Raw genomic sequence first — 13,944 nt, forward strand, 5'->3', positions numbered from 1 at the left:
CAATGGCTGTTTTTCCCCCAACATCTTCCACTATATCTAATACTGGTAAATGAAAGAATAATAATATAACCGGATTGTGTTCAACAGAAGATAGAAACACAAATGGACAGAATTTTTCTCATAGCAGTAAACAATCCCATTTTTATCCATTTATCGACCAGTAATATTAGTGATATGACTGATCTAAAGTAGTGCATGGGACAAAATCTATTTTCAAACCAACAATATTTCCAGCAAAAAAAAAATGTTGAAGATGCTGTTTTAAATTGTAAAGAAATCAGTGTTTTTGAAACTAATGAAGACAACAGAAGTCAATGATTGATTTGAATTATTTAGCCTGACAATCTAAAATATATTGTGTTCAAAGGGGAAAAGGTTTTAGTTTTTTACTCAGACATTTAAAAAGAATATATTTTAGAACAGAAATCACAATACCGTAAAACCGTGATTTTTTTCCCCCCAAGGTTATCATAACATCAGAATCTTATACCAGCCCATGCCTAGCTGAAGTCCTTCCAAAGGATCTGTTATGAGCAATGTGAAACATGAAGCAGAACAAAAAAAGAAACTGTTTTAAAAGCAAAAGTTCTATTTTATCTGTTTTAGACTTCTCATCCTCTTTTATTGTATGAAAAAGAGCAACGGGAACATTCTGTTAAACTTCTCCTTATTTTTGTTCCCACAAAAGAAAGAAAATGATACAGGAACTACCTATTGTATGCAATTTTTCATACAAACAAGCATTTAAATTCCGTTGGGCATCATACAGTAAACAAACCATGAATTCCCCTTTTTCATCTTTCTGTTGTGCAGGATTCTCTAAGCAGACAGACCGTATACAGCATGCATCAGCTTCAAGGCAACAAGCAATATGGTACAGAGAAATCCGGCTACCTCTACAAGAGGAGTGATGGGTAAATGCATTTATGTTGTAGTTAATGGCCAAGATATCATCAACTTTGTGTTCCCAGATACAGCATTCTTCAGACATGACATACAATCCACACATTCATTTAGATTTTCTCTGATAAATCCCTTTAGAAATGCTCTGTTAGGCCTTCGTTTCACATTATTTATGTTTGGTGGGACACATAGTCCTGGTATTCTCTGTATAGCATTGTGCTGATTGAGGAGAATGTGATGTGGATGCTCATTTGTCTGCTAGGTTGAGGAAGATGTGGCAGAAGAGGAAGTGTACTGTGCAGAACTGCTATCTCACCATCGCTCATGGAACTGTGAGTGCTCACATCACCCTATAGCGCAGTTTCTTTCCTCTGCTTCTTTCTGTGATAGAATGGGGATACATCCGAGATATGAATTCTGTTCCTTGCTCTATAACAGGCTATTATGGACTGCAGCAACTTATTTTTGATAGGTACCATAATTAGTGCCTTTATTTTAATTTCAGGCATCAACTCTTTAGTTTACCAAACAAATATTCCCATACATGTTTGTAAACCATCTATGCATCTATTGGTCTATGCATACCAATACATAAAACATGCACACTATATTTAGCATTTTAGTCCTGGACTGGAAGTATTATACTTTTCTTATATACATACATGCTCACCGGACACTTTATTAGGTACCCCTTAATACCGGGTTGGACCCCCTTTTGCCTTCAGAACTGCTTTGATCCTTCATGGCAGAGATTCAACAAGGTACTGAAAATATTTCTCAGAGTTTTTGGTCCATATTGACATGATAGCATCATGCAGTTGCTGCAGATTTGTCGGCTGCACATCCATGAAGCAAACTCCCGTTCTACCACATCTCAAAGGTGATTTATTGGATTGAGTTCTTGTGACTGTGGAGGCCCTTTGCGTACAGTGAACTCATTGTTATGTTTAAGAAACCAGTCTGAGATGATTTGCCCTTTATGACATGGCATGTTATCCTGCTGGAAGTAGCCATAAGAAGATGGGTACAGAGTGATCATAAAGGTATGGACATGGTCAGCAACAATACTCAAATAGGCTGTGGCGTTGACCCGATGCTCAATTGTTACTAATGGGCCCAAAGTGTGCCATGAAGATATCTCCCACACCATTACACCACCACTACCAGCCTGAACCGTTGATACCAAGGCAGGATGGATCCATCCTACAATCCGAATATCAAAGCAGAAATCGAGACTCATCAGACCAGGCAACGCTTTTCCACTCTTCTACTGTCCAATTTTGGTGAGCCTGTGCAAATTGTAGCCTCAGTTTCCTGTTCTTAGCTGACAGAAATGACACCCGTGTGGTCTTCTGCTGCTGCAGTTCATCCGCCTCAAGATTAGACATGTTGTCCCTTCAGAGATGATTTTCTGCAAACCTCGGTTGTAACGAGTGGTTATTTGAGTAACTGTTGCTTTTGTATCAGCTCGAACCAGTCCACCCTTCTCTGCTGACCTCTGGCATCAACAAGGCATTTGTGCCCACAGAACTCGCTGGATATTTTCGTTTTTTCGGACCACTCTTTGTAAACCCTAGAGTTGGTTGTGCCAGTAGATCAGCAGTTTCTGAAATACTCAGACCAGCCCGTCTGGCACCAACAACCAAGCCATGTTCAAAGTCACTTAAATCCCCTTTCTTTGCCATTCTGATGCTCAGTTTGAACTGCAGCAGATCAGCTTGACCATGTCTACATGCCTAAATGCATTGAGTTGCTGCCATGTGATTAGCTGATTAGAAATTTGCGTTAACAAGCAGTTAGTCAGGTGTACCTAATAAAGTGGACATTGAGTGTATGTGTGTGTGTGTGTATATATACCTACAATAATTACATTCTAAACATTGGGGTGTCTACTGGTATTACTGTTTATGTTTATTAAATGTGTCTACTTCATATTTTAAAATGTAATTTATTTCTGGAATAGCAAAACTGAATTTTGAAGCTTAAAAACAATATTTACTAGAAGTTTTTTTCCTTAGTAAGTAAAATTGTGAATTTATATGTTTCATTCATTCATTCATTTTCTTTTTGGCTTAGTCCCTTTAATAATCCTGAGTAGCCACCGCGGAATGATATCCAGTGGTTTTATGCAGTGGATGCCCTTCCAGCTGCAATCTGTGGGAAACATCCATACACACTCATACACCCACGTACACTACCGACAATTTAACCTACCCAATTCACCTATACCACATTTCTTTGGACTGTGGGGGAAACCGTAGCACCCAGAGGAAACCGAGGCTCGAACCAGCGACCTGCTTTCTGTGAGGCGACAGCACTACCTACTGCGCCACTGCGTCGCAAATTTATATGTTCGTAATCATATATTTTAATATTTTAATTCAAGCATTTTAAAATCATTTGTTTATTTAGAGTCTAAGCTGAAGGAAAATGAATGAATGAATTTATGTATTTATTTTATTTAATTTTTAATTTTTATTTTTTTAGTTATTTGTTTTAATCACCTTTCACTTACTCATTTATGTATTTATTTTATTTTATTTATTTTTTTAGCTATTTGTCACCTTTTCACTTACTCATGTATGCATTTATTTATTCTACATTTTTTGTATTTTTGCTTATATATCTATTCATATTCCCATAATTATTCATATTTATTTTAATATTTTGATTTTACCTATTTGCATTATGACTGACCATAACCAAGACTGTTATTCACACAACAAAAACGAACGAGACATACACAAAGCTGGCAGACAGGCCTTTAGTCATACCATGTAAGTGATTATATTCTTCCTCTTCACTGCAGCCCAATAAATCACCAGCTAAACTCAACCTCCTCACCTGCCAAGTCAAGCCCAGTCTAGAAGACAAGAAATGCTTTGACCTCATCTCACGTAAGTAAACCACACACTCGCATCTATCCCACTCTTTTAAGTTATATAATGGACAAAAAAACCATCAGAGGTAGATTTTGGGAGCTTCATGCAGAGCTGAAGCGTAAAAACCCCAGGCTATTGGGGAGTGCATTGCTTAATTGTATCTTCATGCATCCATGCATTATTCAGGCCTCAGGTCTCCAGCGTCGTTATGACATCATACAAAAATCCAGACATATTTTGGGACACAATACCGAGGTCCTTGAACTTAGAGCAGGTTGTTCCTAAACACTATTTAAAGATTTGGTATTTGCACTTGAGCACAAATGATTTGTTCTTTCCTCCCACTTGTGTTTTAACAAAGGACCTCAAACCTGTTTTTATCTCCTGATTGTTTGCTGATTACACGTTAGCTGGTGCCAGCTGAGGATGAATTGTAAATTTGCAAGGAATAATGAGGGTTGTTTTATTTTCTTTCTTTTTTTTTTTAGATAATCGCACTTACCATTTTCTGGCTGATGATGAGTGTGATTGTGTGGCGTAAGTATTTCTTTTGTTTATTCATAGCAATAATTGTATGACACACAACCTGTTCAAATAGGCTGTTCCACCTTAGAGCATTAATGTACCTGAATGAGTCATTAATCATTAATGTGCAAAAATCCAAACAATAAATGATGTATAGCTGTCCACAAAATGTGTCATGAACTAGTACAGAGACATTATAAGTATATATGCATATTATGCGGGGCGAAGCAGTGGCGCAGTAGGTAGTGCTGTCGCAAGAAGACAGCAAGAAGGTCGCTGGTTCGAGCCTCGGCTCAGTTGCCGTTTCTGTGTGTGTGGATGTTTCCCAGAGATGGGTTGTGGCTGGAAGGGCATCCACTGCGTAAAAACTTGCTGGATAAGTTGGCGGTTCATACAGCTGTGGCGACCCCGGATTAATAAAGGGACTAAGCCGACAAGAAAATGAATGAGTGAATGAATGAATGCATATGATGCATAACATATTTCCTGTTGAACTAGAAAGTTTGAACTCCAAGTGGTTCATCGAGTTTTGTTTCTAGCTTTCTAGTCATCAAAGAATCCTTAAATGTTTGTTCTGCACAAAAATATTAATCAGCACAACTGTTTGATTATAGTAATCAGAAATGTTTCTATAGCATAAAATCAACATAATCAAGAGGCTTCTGAGGGATCATGTGACACTGAAAACTGGATAAATGGTCCTGAAAGTTCAGTATTAAATGAATTACAGAGTAATTCAGATGCAGTGGTGCAGTAGGTAGTGCTGTCGCCTCACAGCAAGAAGGTCGCTGGTTCGAGCCTTGGCTCAGTTGGCGTTTCTGTTTGGAGTTTGCATGTTTTTCCTGCGTTCGCGTGGGTTTCCTCCGGGTGCTCCGGTTTCCCCCATAGTCAAAAGACATGCGGTACAGGTGAACTGGGTAGGCTAAATTGTCCGTAGTGTATGAGTGTGTGTACGAATGAGTATGTGGATGTTTCCCAGAGATGGGTTGCGGCTGGAAGGGCATCCGCTGTGTAAAAACATGCTGGACAAGTTGGTGGTTCATTCCGCTGTGGCGACCCTGGATTAATTAAGGGACTAAGCCGACAAGAAAATGAATGAATGAATGAATTTTAAGGTGCAGTATGTAAGTGTGACACCCAGTGGTTGAACTAGGTATTGCATTCCTGGATCAGAAAAAACAAAAGCTCAGGTTATCAGATTGAGGACCAACAGAAGTGTGCCTGAATATCGAGCCTAAACGCTGATTTAAATCATGTTATATATTAAAGCAACAATATATCTCTATTGGGCGACACAGTGGCGCAGTAGGTATTGCTGTCGCCTCACAGCAAAAAGGTCGCTGGGTCGTTGGTTCGAACCTCTAAAAAATATAGCTTAAAGGGGCTAATAATTTTGACCTTGAAATGGTTTGAAAAAATTTAAAATACTTTTATTCTAGCCGAAATAAAACAAATAAGACTTTCTCCAGAAAAAAATAATATTATCAGACATACTGTGAACATTTCCTTGCTCTGTTAAACATCATTTGGGAAATATTTAAAAAAATCAAATGGGAGATAATAATTCTGACTTCAACAGTCAAGACATCTTTATTCCTGTAACATTGTTAGCACTTAATGTAGATTGTGTTAAAGCAGCTTTACATAGATGAAGACGAAAAAAAAAAGAATAAAAAGCCACAATATTTCACACGGAGATCATTTCCACTTATCTTGCTACACATACTCAGTGGTCAAGATTAGAAGTGGATCAAAACTTTTCATCAAAGGTTAATGAAAACTATTGAACAACAAACATTCCTCAGGACAATTTGGAAAAACATGTTGATCCACTTCCAATATTGACTACAGTATGTCTAAAAATAATAATAATAAAGTGTTATTCTGTAAAGATAACCTCAAAGATAACAGCCCGATCAAAAAGCCACAAAACTCTAATAGTACTCATGATTGTGCAGGCTTTTGAAAGAGAAATGCCTTCCTCTGCCAAACACTGATCTGTGTGCGTCTCACTCCACTCATGTGACTGTCAGATGAGAATGTGTGGATCCTTGCAGATAGCAGAGAGCTTGTATAATTTTCAGTTCACACACACACACATACGCACGCACGCACACACACCTCTTCCAATCTGACCTTTCCATCCTGACAGAGGAACAGAGCCTCTTTCTTGGAGAGAAAGAGAAATATGCAGCATTTCTTCCTCTGATACTGTACGTCTGTCCGTATGATGATTGAAGTGCATCTCATATCAGATCACAACCCAGCTTTCTGACTTTAGCTAAATGTCACAACTGAAGAGGAGCAAAGATTATTGATTTCTGCATTATATCACACCTTTTTAGAAATGAGGCTATTAACTGAATAGATGTGCTAAAAGTCTCTCCACTGTTTATAAAAGTCCCTAAGCTGCGAACTATGGGGTTTTCTCATTAATTGCTGATAAACACTCATATCTGGATCATGTTTAGTCACAAACAGGGCTGAGGAACAGTAACAAAATACATGTAATGGCTTTACATAGCCAATTTAAAATATTAAATTTAAAGAACTGTATATTGTTTTAATTGCATTTTAAAAAAATAGTAATAAAAGATCACAAGTTGCATCTGAAAAGTATTGTAGATTACTACAGGGATTACTTTTAGTTTTATTGTAATTTCTTCTAATGTTGTTAAAGTGGAAACAGCAGATTTCCATTCATTTGTGTTTCATGTCCTGTGAAGTGCTTTTGAAATCTGTGTTTGTTTAATGTTTGTTGTAATTTTAACTGGTGGCACAAAGAGTAGCTCCTCCCCTTTAAAAAACAGCCAATGGTATTTTGTTTTATCATAGCTCTGCCATTGAGAGGGGTTGAGATTAAGCGCATCCAATGAAAAGCAAATAAGTAGGCCTTAAAATGGGCGGGACATGTCAGATACTAGAAAGCCTTTGATTGGTCAGAAAATTTGATGAGAAACTAAAGGATGAGGTGACGTTAAAAAACAATCGTTGATCCATTTAAGTCAGGGGTGGCCAAACATTTTCTTGAGGGTTGATGTTGAGGGCTATGGGCCAAAGATAAACTGTATTGCATTAAATTTACCATGGGTAATTTCCTAATTTATTTGTGTATTATTTTAAAAATAACTAGAAAACGTTTTTTAAAACATTAAATAATGATGCAGTATAATGCAGTATATAATGTTTAATAACGAACTAATTATAGTAAAAACAAAAACTATCCCATTAATAACACAATGGAGTTCAATGCTGAATACACTAGTCAGTTTTATTCTTGATGCCACATGAGAAGGGTGATGCTATTTAGATCTGAAGTGTCTTGTCGCCATCTAACGGTTGTTTTTTGTTATTGCATCTTTCTAAAAATATCAGCTGGATATCGGTGCTGACGAACAGTAAGCAGGAGGCTTTAAATGTGGCTCTGGATGAGCGGAGGCCCAGCGGAGAGAACAGCGTCGAGGATCTGACACGAGCCATTACTGAGGATATCCGCCGCATGCCTGGAAACAGTGTTTGCTGTGACTGTGGCGCGTCAGGTGACAAAATACATTAAAGTAACATATTTTTCATATGCACTACGAGTAGTGTTTTTTTTTTTTTTTTTTTTAAGTATATTGGAATAATATGCAAATGCAGTGACCGTCATAGGTAAAATCTCAATATTAAATATTATTGAGCTCACCCAAAAAATTAAATTACCTGTTTGGAATTCACTCTCAGGCCATCAAAGATGTAGATGATACTTTTTCTACAGTGGTGCTTTTAAAAAAGGAATTTTTAGATGAAAATGTGGTCCATATATGCTCAAATAAAATATAAATGAAACTGTAAATCTGTGCAAGAAACAAAACATTTATTACAACTTTTATTGAATCAACTGATCGTTTTTCTTCCTAAGACTTTAATGTATCATCAGGAGCCAAAGGTATTCATTTTGTTTTGCATGTATTTGTTTTTTTCCCTCTCAAAGTGCTAATAGCCATTGAGCTAAAACTCCTCTTTAACGCTCTATACAAAAGACCCATATCTTATGTCTTTTCGGTGAGCAAATGAACAACAACAATTTCCATTTTTGGGTGACGATCTCTTTAGCTTTTGATACATTTTTGTCCTTGTACCTGTAAATTTGCAAGAAATCATCTATATACACATACTGCACTATAATATTATTTTTGCAAGCTTTAAATATTTGGATGCCTTCAATAAATACTCTATTTAAATAAAGAAACCAGGATCCTCTCTTGAATATATTTCCTAGCAAGTGTTTTGTTTAGGACCATCTTTTGTAATATTTTTCAAGGAATAATTTGCTTCATACCTTACTACAGGTATCTTGATGGGTTCTACGTATGAAGCCAATGTGCTCTCCAGGAAGAAAATTAATAAAAATAGACTTTTATTAATAAAATAAATACAGTGAAAAAAGAGAATAAAACAAATACAAGAACAAAACAAATCCTTTACTTTATTCTCTGTTAAGAATAAACGGCTTGAGACTTATAGTCAGGGCCAGACAGAGTCTGCGGATTTTGGGAGTATCATAACTAAAAACTTAATATATGAAATAAAAAAAAAATACCTTTTTTATTTTTATTTAATGTTTACAATGCAAAGTCAATTATATCCACTTTATCTGGTAAACAAAGCATGTCTCTCCTATAATATATCTACTAAAAGACGGAAAATATTACTTTACAAACTGTATTGTAAACAATCATATGAATAGTTTTGTATTAGTCAATAATATTACGGAAATTAATAAAAAAACTGAATAAATATAAATTTACACATATTTACAAAAGTAAATAATTAGAAAAAACAAGGGACTAAAAATCTGTGGAAAGCTGCGGAATTCTGTGAGCGCAGATTCCGTGTGGGCCTACTTATAGTATACAAAGTCTGATTACGCACCCTGCTTTGTATGTTCAAGCCTTTTTTACACTATTCAAACTTTTGACAATGGATAAACCTTTGATGTTATAAGTTCCATAAATATTTACTGCAGATTATATTCAATGTCAGGATAGCTAGTAGTATATCTCTAAACATGCAAATCAACATTTGGGCGGTTCTTCAGGGTTGTCCTCCAAAGTGGTAATTTTTAAATGGCGAATGAAGTCTTCTTTTAAAGAAAACGTTACCATGCTTCTTCTAGGTTGCGATTGTAGCAATTTGTTTGAAGTGTTATCTGGACCAAATCCTCCTTTGGCACTAGCAGATGGCTGCACTGTAAAAATTCCCTGTGAAAAAAATTCCCTCTAGATTTTACTGTAAACATCACCTTAGTACGTCACCACTGACCTCTTCAAACTCTCTGTCGAAGACATCTCTCGAGTCTCCTACGCTTTCTCTCTTTGCTAATAACTGTTTGTGTAAGCATAGGAATATCTGAATATATAAAAGTCAAGTTTTGTGTCTTTCACAATTAATGTCATTAAACCAATCAGACACTACAGCTTCCATAGTCCAAAATATTGCATTACATACAGATGATTTCTTGCAAATTTGCAAATAAAAGTGAGGTCAACTATCAGACATTAAGGTGTTTTTAGCAGACATTGTTTATAAGATAGCGAACTTAATATTTATTTTAAGCTGTGGATTTGGAGTTAAACAGGGTTATAAATGAAAATTAAGCAGCTGCTTTGAAAATGGCCCATTCTAGCATCCTGAGCTTGTCCTCTGTTCATCCTGTTTTTTTTTTTATAAATGCCTGTCCATAAATCAGGCTTAATTAAATTAAAACCTACTACATGAGAGAACAGCCTGCAGGATTTATGGCCATGTTTCCATTAAGAAGTGCTGATAATTTGGCTGGAGACTTCAGATTCTCCTCTGATGCACCTTCTGTCTGCAAAATACACACCGACCATTATTATTTTAGTTCCATTTGTAAATATCATAGTATTACACTTTATATACAGTTGAAGTCAGAATTATTATCCCCCGTTTGATTTTTTTTTTCTTTTTTAAATATTTCCCAAATGATGTTTAACAGAGCAAGGAAAATTTTACAGTATATCTAATAATGTTTTTTCTTCTGAAGAAAGTCTTATTTGTTTTATTTTGGCTAGAATAAAAGCAGTTTTAATTTTTTAAAACGCCATTTAAGAGACAAAATTATTTTATTTCGATAATCTACAGAACAAACTATCATTATACAATAACTTGGCTAATTACCCTAACCTGCCTAGTTAACTTAATTAACCTAGTTAAGCCCTTAAATGTCACATTAAGCTGTATAGAAGTGTCTTGAAAAATATCTAGTCAAATATTATTGACTTTCATCATGGCAAAGATAAAATAAAAAACTATTATGTTTATTAATGTGTTGAAAAAATCTTCTCCCTGTTAAACAGAAACTGGGGAAAAATAAACAGGGGGCTAATAATTCAGGGGGCTATTAATTCTGAATTCAACTGTATATTTATATACACTATATACACCATACATTTCTATATATTATATTTGTATATTTGGAAATGGTAAAAGTTTAGCAATTTTTTAAATTTCTATTTAATTTTAAATTTTTTAACAAGGGTGCATTTCTAAAAAAAAAATTACAGTGCATTTAGTTTTACTTAACAATATGAAAACTACACAGGAGTAATATTGATAAGGCTTATTTTTCTCAATTTCGGACTGTCTGGCAGCTGTTCATGAATTTTCTTTACACTCTTTTCTTTCAGATCCGAGTTGGATCTCTATAAACCTGGGAATCCTGACATGCATTGAGTGCTCAGGGATCCATCGGGAGATGGGTGTACATTATTCACGGATTCAGTCACTTTCTCTGGATAAACTAGGCACTTCTGAATTGCTGGTAAGGTTTTACAGTGATCGACAGATGAGAAAAAATCTATTCAGTTTTACTGTTTACTGTCACAGGGTGTCATCATTTTTGCATTTATGTGTAGAGAGCTTTTCACAGTTTGACAATATTGACAAGGTGAGATGTTTTACTGTAGGATAGAAAAAAATTCTGTAAAGTTGGATATTTTAGGCTTTTCAAATCCTTTTCAGTAAAATACAAATATTAATTAAAACATCCAAGATACACTTTGGAGGTTTTATTTTCTTTCATCTTTTTCAGTTTATCAACGTGTTTCTGTAGATTCAGTTACAGTGCAAATTTTTAAAGGCTGTTTTCTCAAAATGTTTTTTTCTCTTGTCCTGTATCATAAGTCTGCACTTACTGTACACTAAACTTCACATTTATATAAGGTATATGTTCATATATTACTTGTTTGCTTATGTACATCATTTTATTTTAGGTTATCTTTTAGAACTAAAAAAGATTCAGATTTTTCCCCAAAATATGTTAGAAGATTTTATATAAAAGACTTATAGTGTGATAAAAAGAGAATTCCATCTGTAAAAACATTTGACAAACAAGAATTTTGTACCTGACTTTATCAAGTTTTGTGCTAGAAATGTATGCAAACTAATGCATGTTTAATTATATAATACCTCATTTGCATACATAGCATTTTAAAAACCTTTTAATACAAAAATGTGTGCAATTAATACATTAATATAATCAGAAAACCGGGCAAGTATGCTGATGTCTATTAGTTATTTTTTAACTGTTCACTTGCATGTCTTACCTTAACCACAACCTGCAGATTTAGCCTTTTTTCTGTTTTTTTTCCCCTACAGCTGGCGAGAAACGTGGGAAATTTGGGTTTTAATGAAATAGCAGAGGCCAATCTCCCGAGTGTGAGTGTGAAGCCTTCAGCAGAGAGTGACATGTGAGTGATGAGCGACCTGTAATTGCTCTTCAAACGCCTGACAGATGATTCCTGCTACTCCCTTCCTGTAGCACCAGGTCTTTAGCATTTCCCATAGCATTCAAACCACTCATTTCTCTCTCAATCTTGAAAAAAAATCACCTGGACCAGCCGTGACCTCTCCTTACACAATTAACCTGTCTGCAGTTGGCGCTGAGCTTTTCAATTTGATTTAAATTGATCATTCATGGGAAGCATTTGAAAGTACAGGAAATTTCAAATGACTTTAACCCTTTAAGCTGAATGCTTTTTGATTTGCCCTGCTGGTTGTTTACACTACCATACTTTCCTAAATGAATAGTGATATTTTTTGATTCTGACTTAAATAACATCCATATTTCTGTCAACTGCTAACTTTGTTTTACTTATATGGAAAAACAAATTGGTGACCACATGGAAATTCTCTGTTCGTTTGGATTCATATATTATGTCTTTGTTTAGAACATTTTTTTTAACATTTCTGCCTAAAATGAAAATTGGCCAAAATGACAAAAAAAGATGTTTATTAAAAGATGTAATAGTTTTTAGACTACACAATACCAATCTTTACAAAACCAAGAGCTAAAAAAACATTTATTCTGATCAGTTGTCTAAATAAAATTTATTCTGATCAAATATTATATATATTTGAAATTCATTTCCATTGCATACATATTAGCACCTGTTTTAATTGGCAATCATACATTTTTCATTGAAAATCATACAAATATAAACTAGAAAAGTATAAACTGGTCAAAAAAATGTTTTAATTACTATTATTTTAAAGATTTTTGTAAATATATTGGAGAGGAATATGTTTGTTCGATTTAAAATAAAAGCAATTACAATATAATATAATATAATATAATATAATATAATATAATATAATATAATATAATATAATATTCATTCATTCATTTATTCATTTTCCTTCATTCATTTATTAGGCTTATTCAATTCACCTACACAACATGTCATTGGACTGTGGGAGAAACCGGAGCACCTGGAGCAAACCACACAGAAACATAAAAAGCGCAGGTAGTACTGTCGCCTCACAGCAAAAAGGTCGCTGGTTCGAGCCTCGACTGGGTCAGTTGGCATTTTTGTGTGGAGTTTGCATGTTCTCCTTGCGTTCGAGTTGGTTTCCTCCAGGTGCTTCGGTTTCCCTCAAAGACATGCGGTACAAGTAAATTGGGTAGGCTAAAATTGTCTGTAGTGTAACGTGTATGGCCTCACAGCAAGATGGTCACTGGTTCGAACCTCGGCTCAGTTGGCGTTTCTGTGTGGAGTTTGCATGTTCTCCCTGCATTCGTATGAGTTTCCTCCGGGTGCTCCGGTTTCCCTGAGATGGGTTGCAGCTGGAAGGGCATCTGCTGCGTAAAAACGTGCTGGATAAGTTGGCGGTTCATTCCGCTGTGGCTACACCTATCAATAAAGGGACTAAGCCGACAAAGAAAATTAATAAATGAATAAACGTTTATGAGTGTTCCCCAATTCTCAAATGAATGAATGAATGATTAATCAGTAATTATAAACAATCCTTTGCATAGTGGTTAGTCTTAAAGGTACAGTAGCAAAATAGTGGCTCAGATTTTATCACTCAAAAAAAAAGCTGTAGATAGTAAGCTAAAACTATCTTGAGTTGACTTCAGGAAGACAAATAAACAATGAAATGTATGCGTAGCCCCTTTAAGGGCTCTGTCAGCTGTTGTCTGCTGGTGTCTGACATGGAGGCTCAGAGTTGGATTTTTCCAAATGTCAGTTGTCAACCCACATCTGTCCAACACACTACAAGAAACGAGATGAGAATTGCACTAATGAGAGCTCCGGAAATGTTGTCTGTTACAATCTGTAGCATGTAA

General features: G+C 35.4%; 1 protein-coding gene across 7 annotated transcripts in view; it reads left to right on the plus strand.

Moving 5' to 3' along the window:
- unm_sa1614 (un-named sa1614) overlaps nt 1-13,944 on the plus strand; it is a 91,588-nt gene that overhangs the window by 48,464 nt on the left and 29,180 nt on the right. For all 7 annotated transcript variants that reach the window (XM_005169326.6, XM_685280.10, XM_073916771.1 and 4 more), the window contains 7 exons: nt 814-914; nt 1,166-1,235; nt 3,713-3,800; nt 4,274-4,322; nt 7,686-7,849; nt 11,003-11,136; nt 11,973-12,064. In XM_005169326.6, the coding sequence (XP_005169383.2) occupies nt 814-914; nt 1,166-1,235; nt 3,713-3,800; nt 4,274-4,322; nt 7,686-7,849; nt 11,003-11,136; nt 11,973-12,064 (698 nt within the window). The remainder of the gene's footprint in view (nt 1-813; nt 915-1,165; nt 1,236-3,712; nt 3,801-4,273; nt 4,323-7,685; nt 7,850-11,002; nt 11,137-11,972; nt 12,065-13,944) is intronic.

The sequence above is a fragment of the Danio rerio genome, chromosome 11, assembly GCF_049306965.1.
Source record: "Danio rerio strain Tuebingen ecotype United States chromosome 11, GRCz12tu, whole genome shotgun sequence".
Lineage (NCBI taxonomy): Eukaryota > Metazoa > Chordata > Actinopteri > Cypriniformes > Danionidae > Danio > Danio rerio.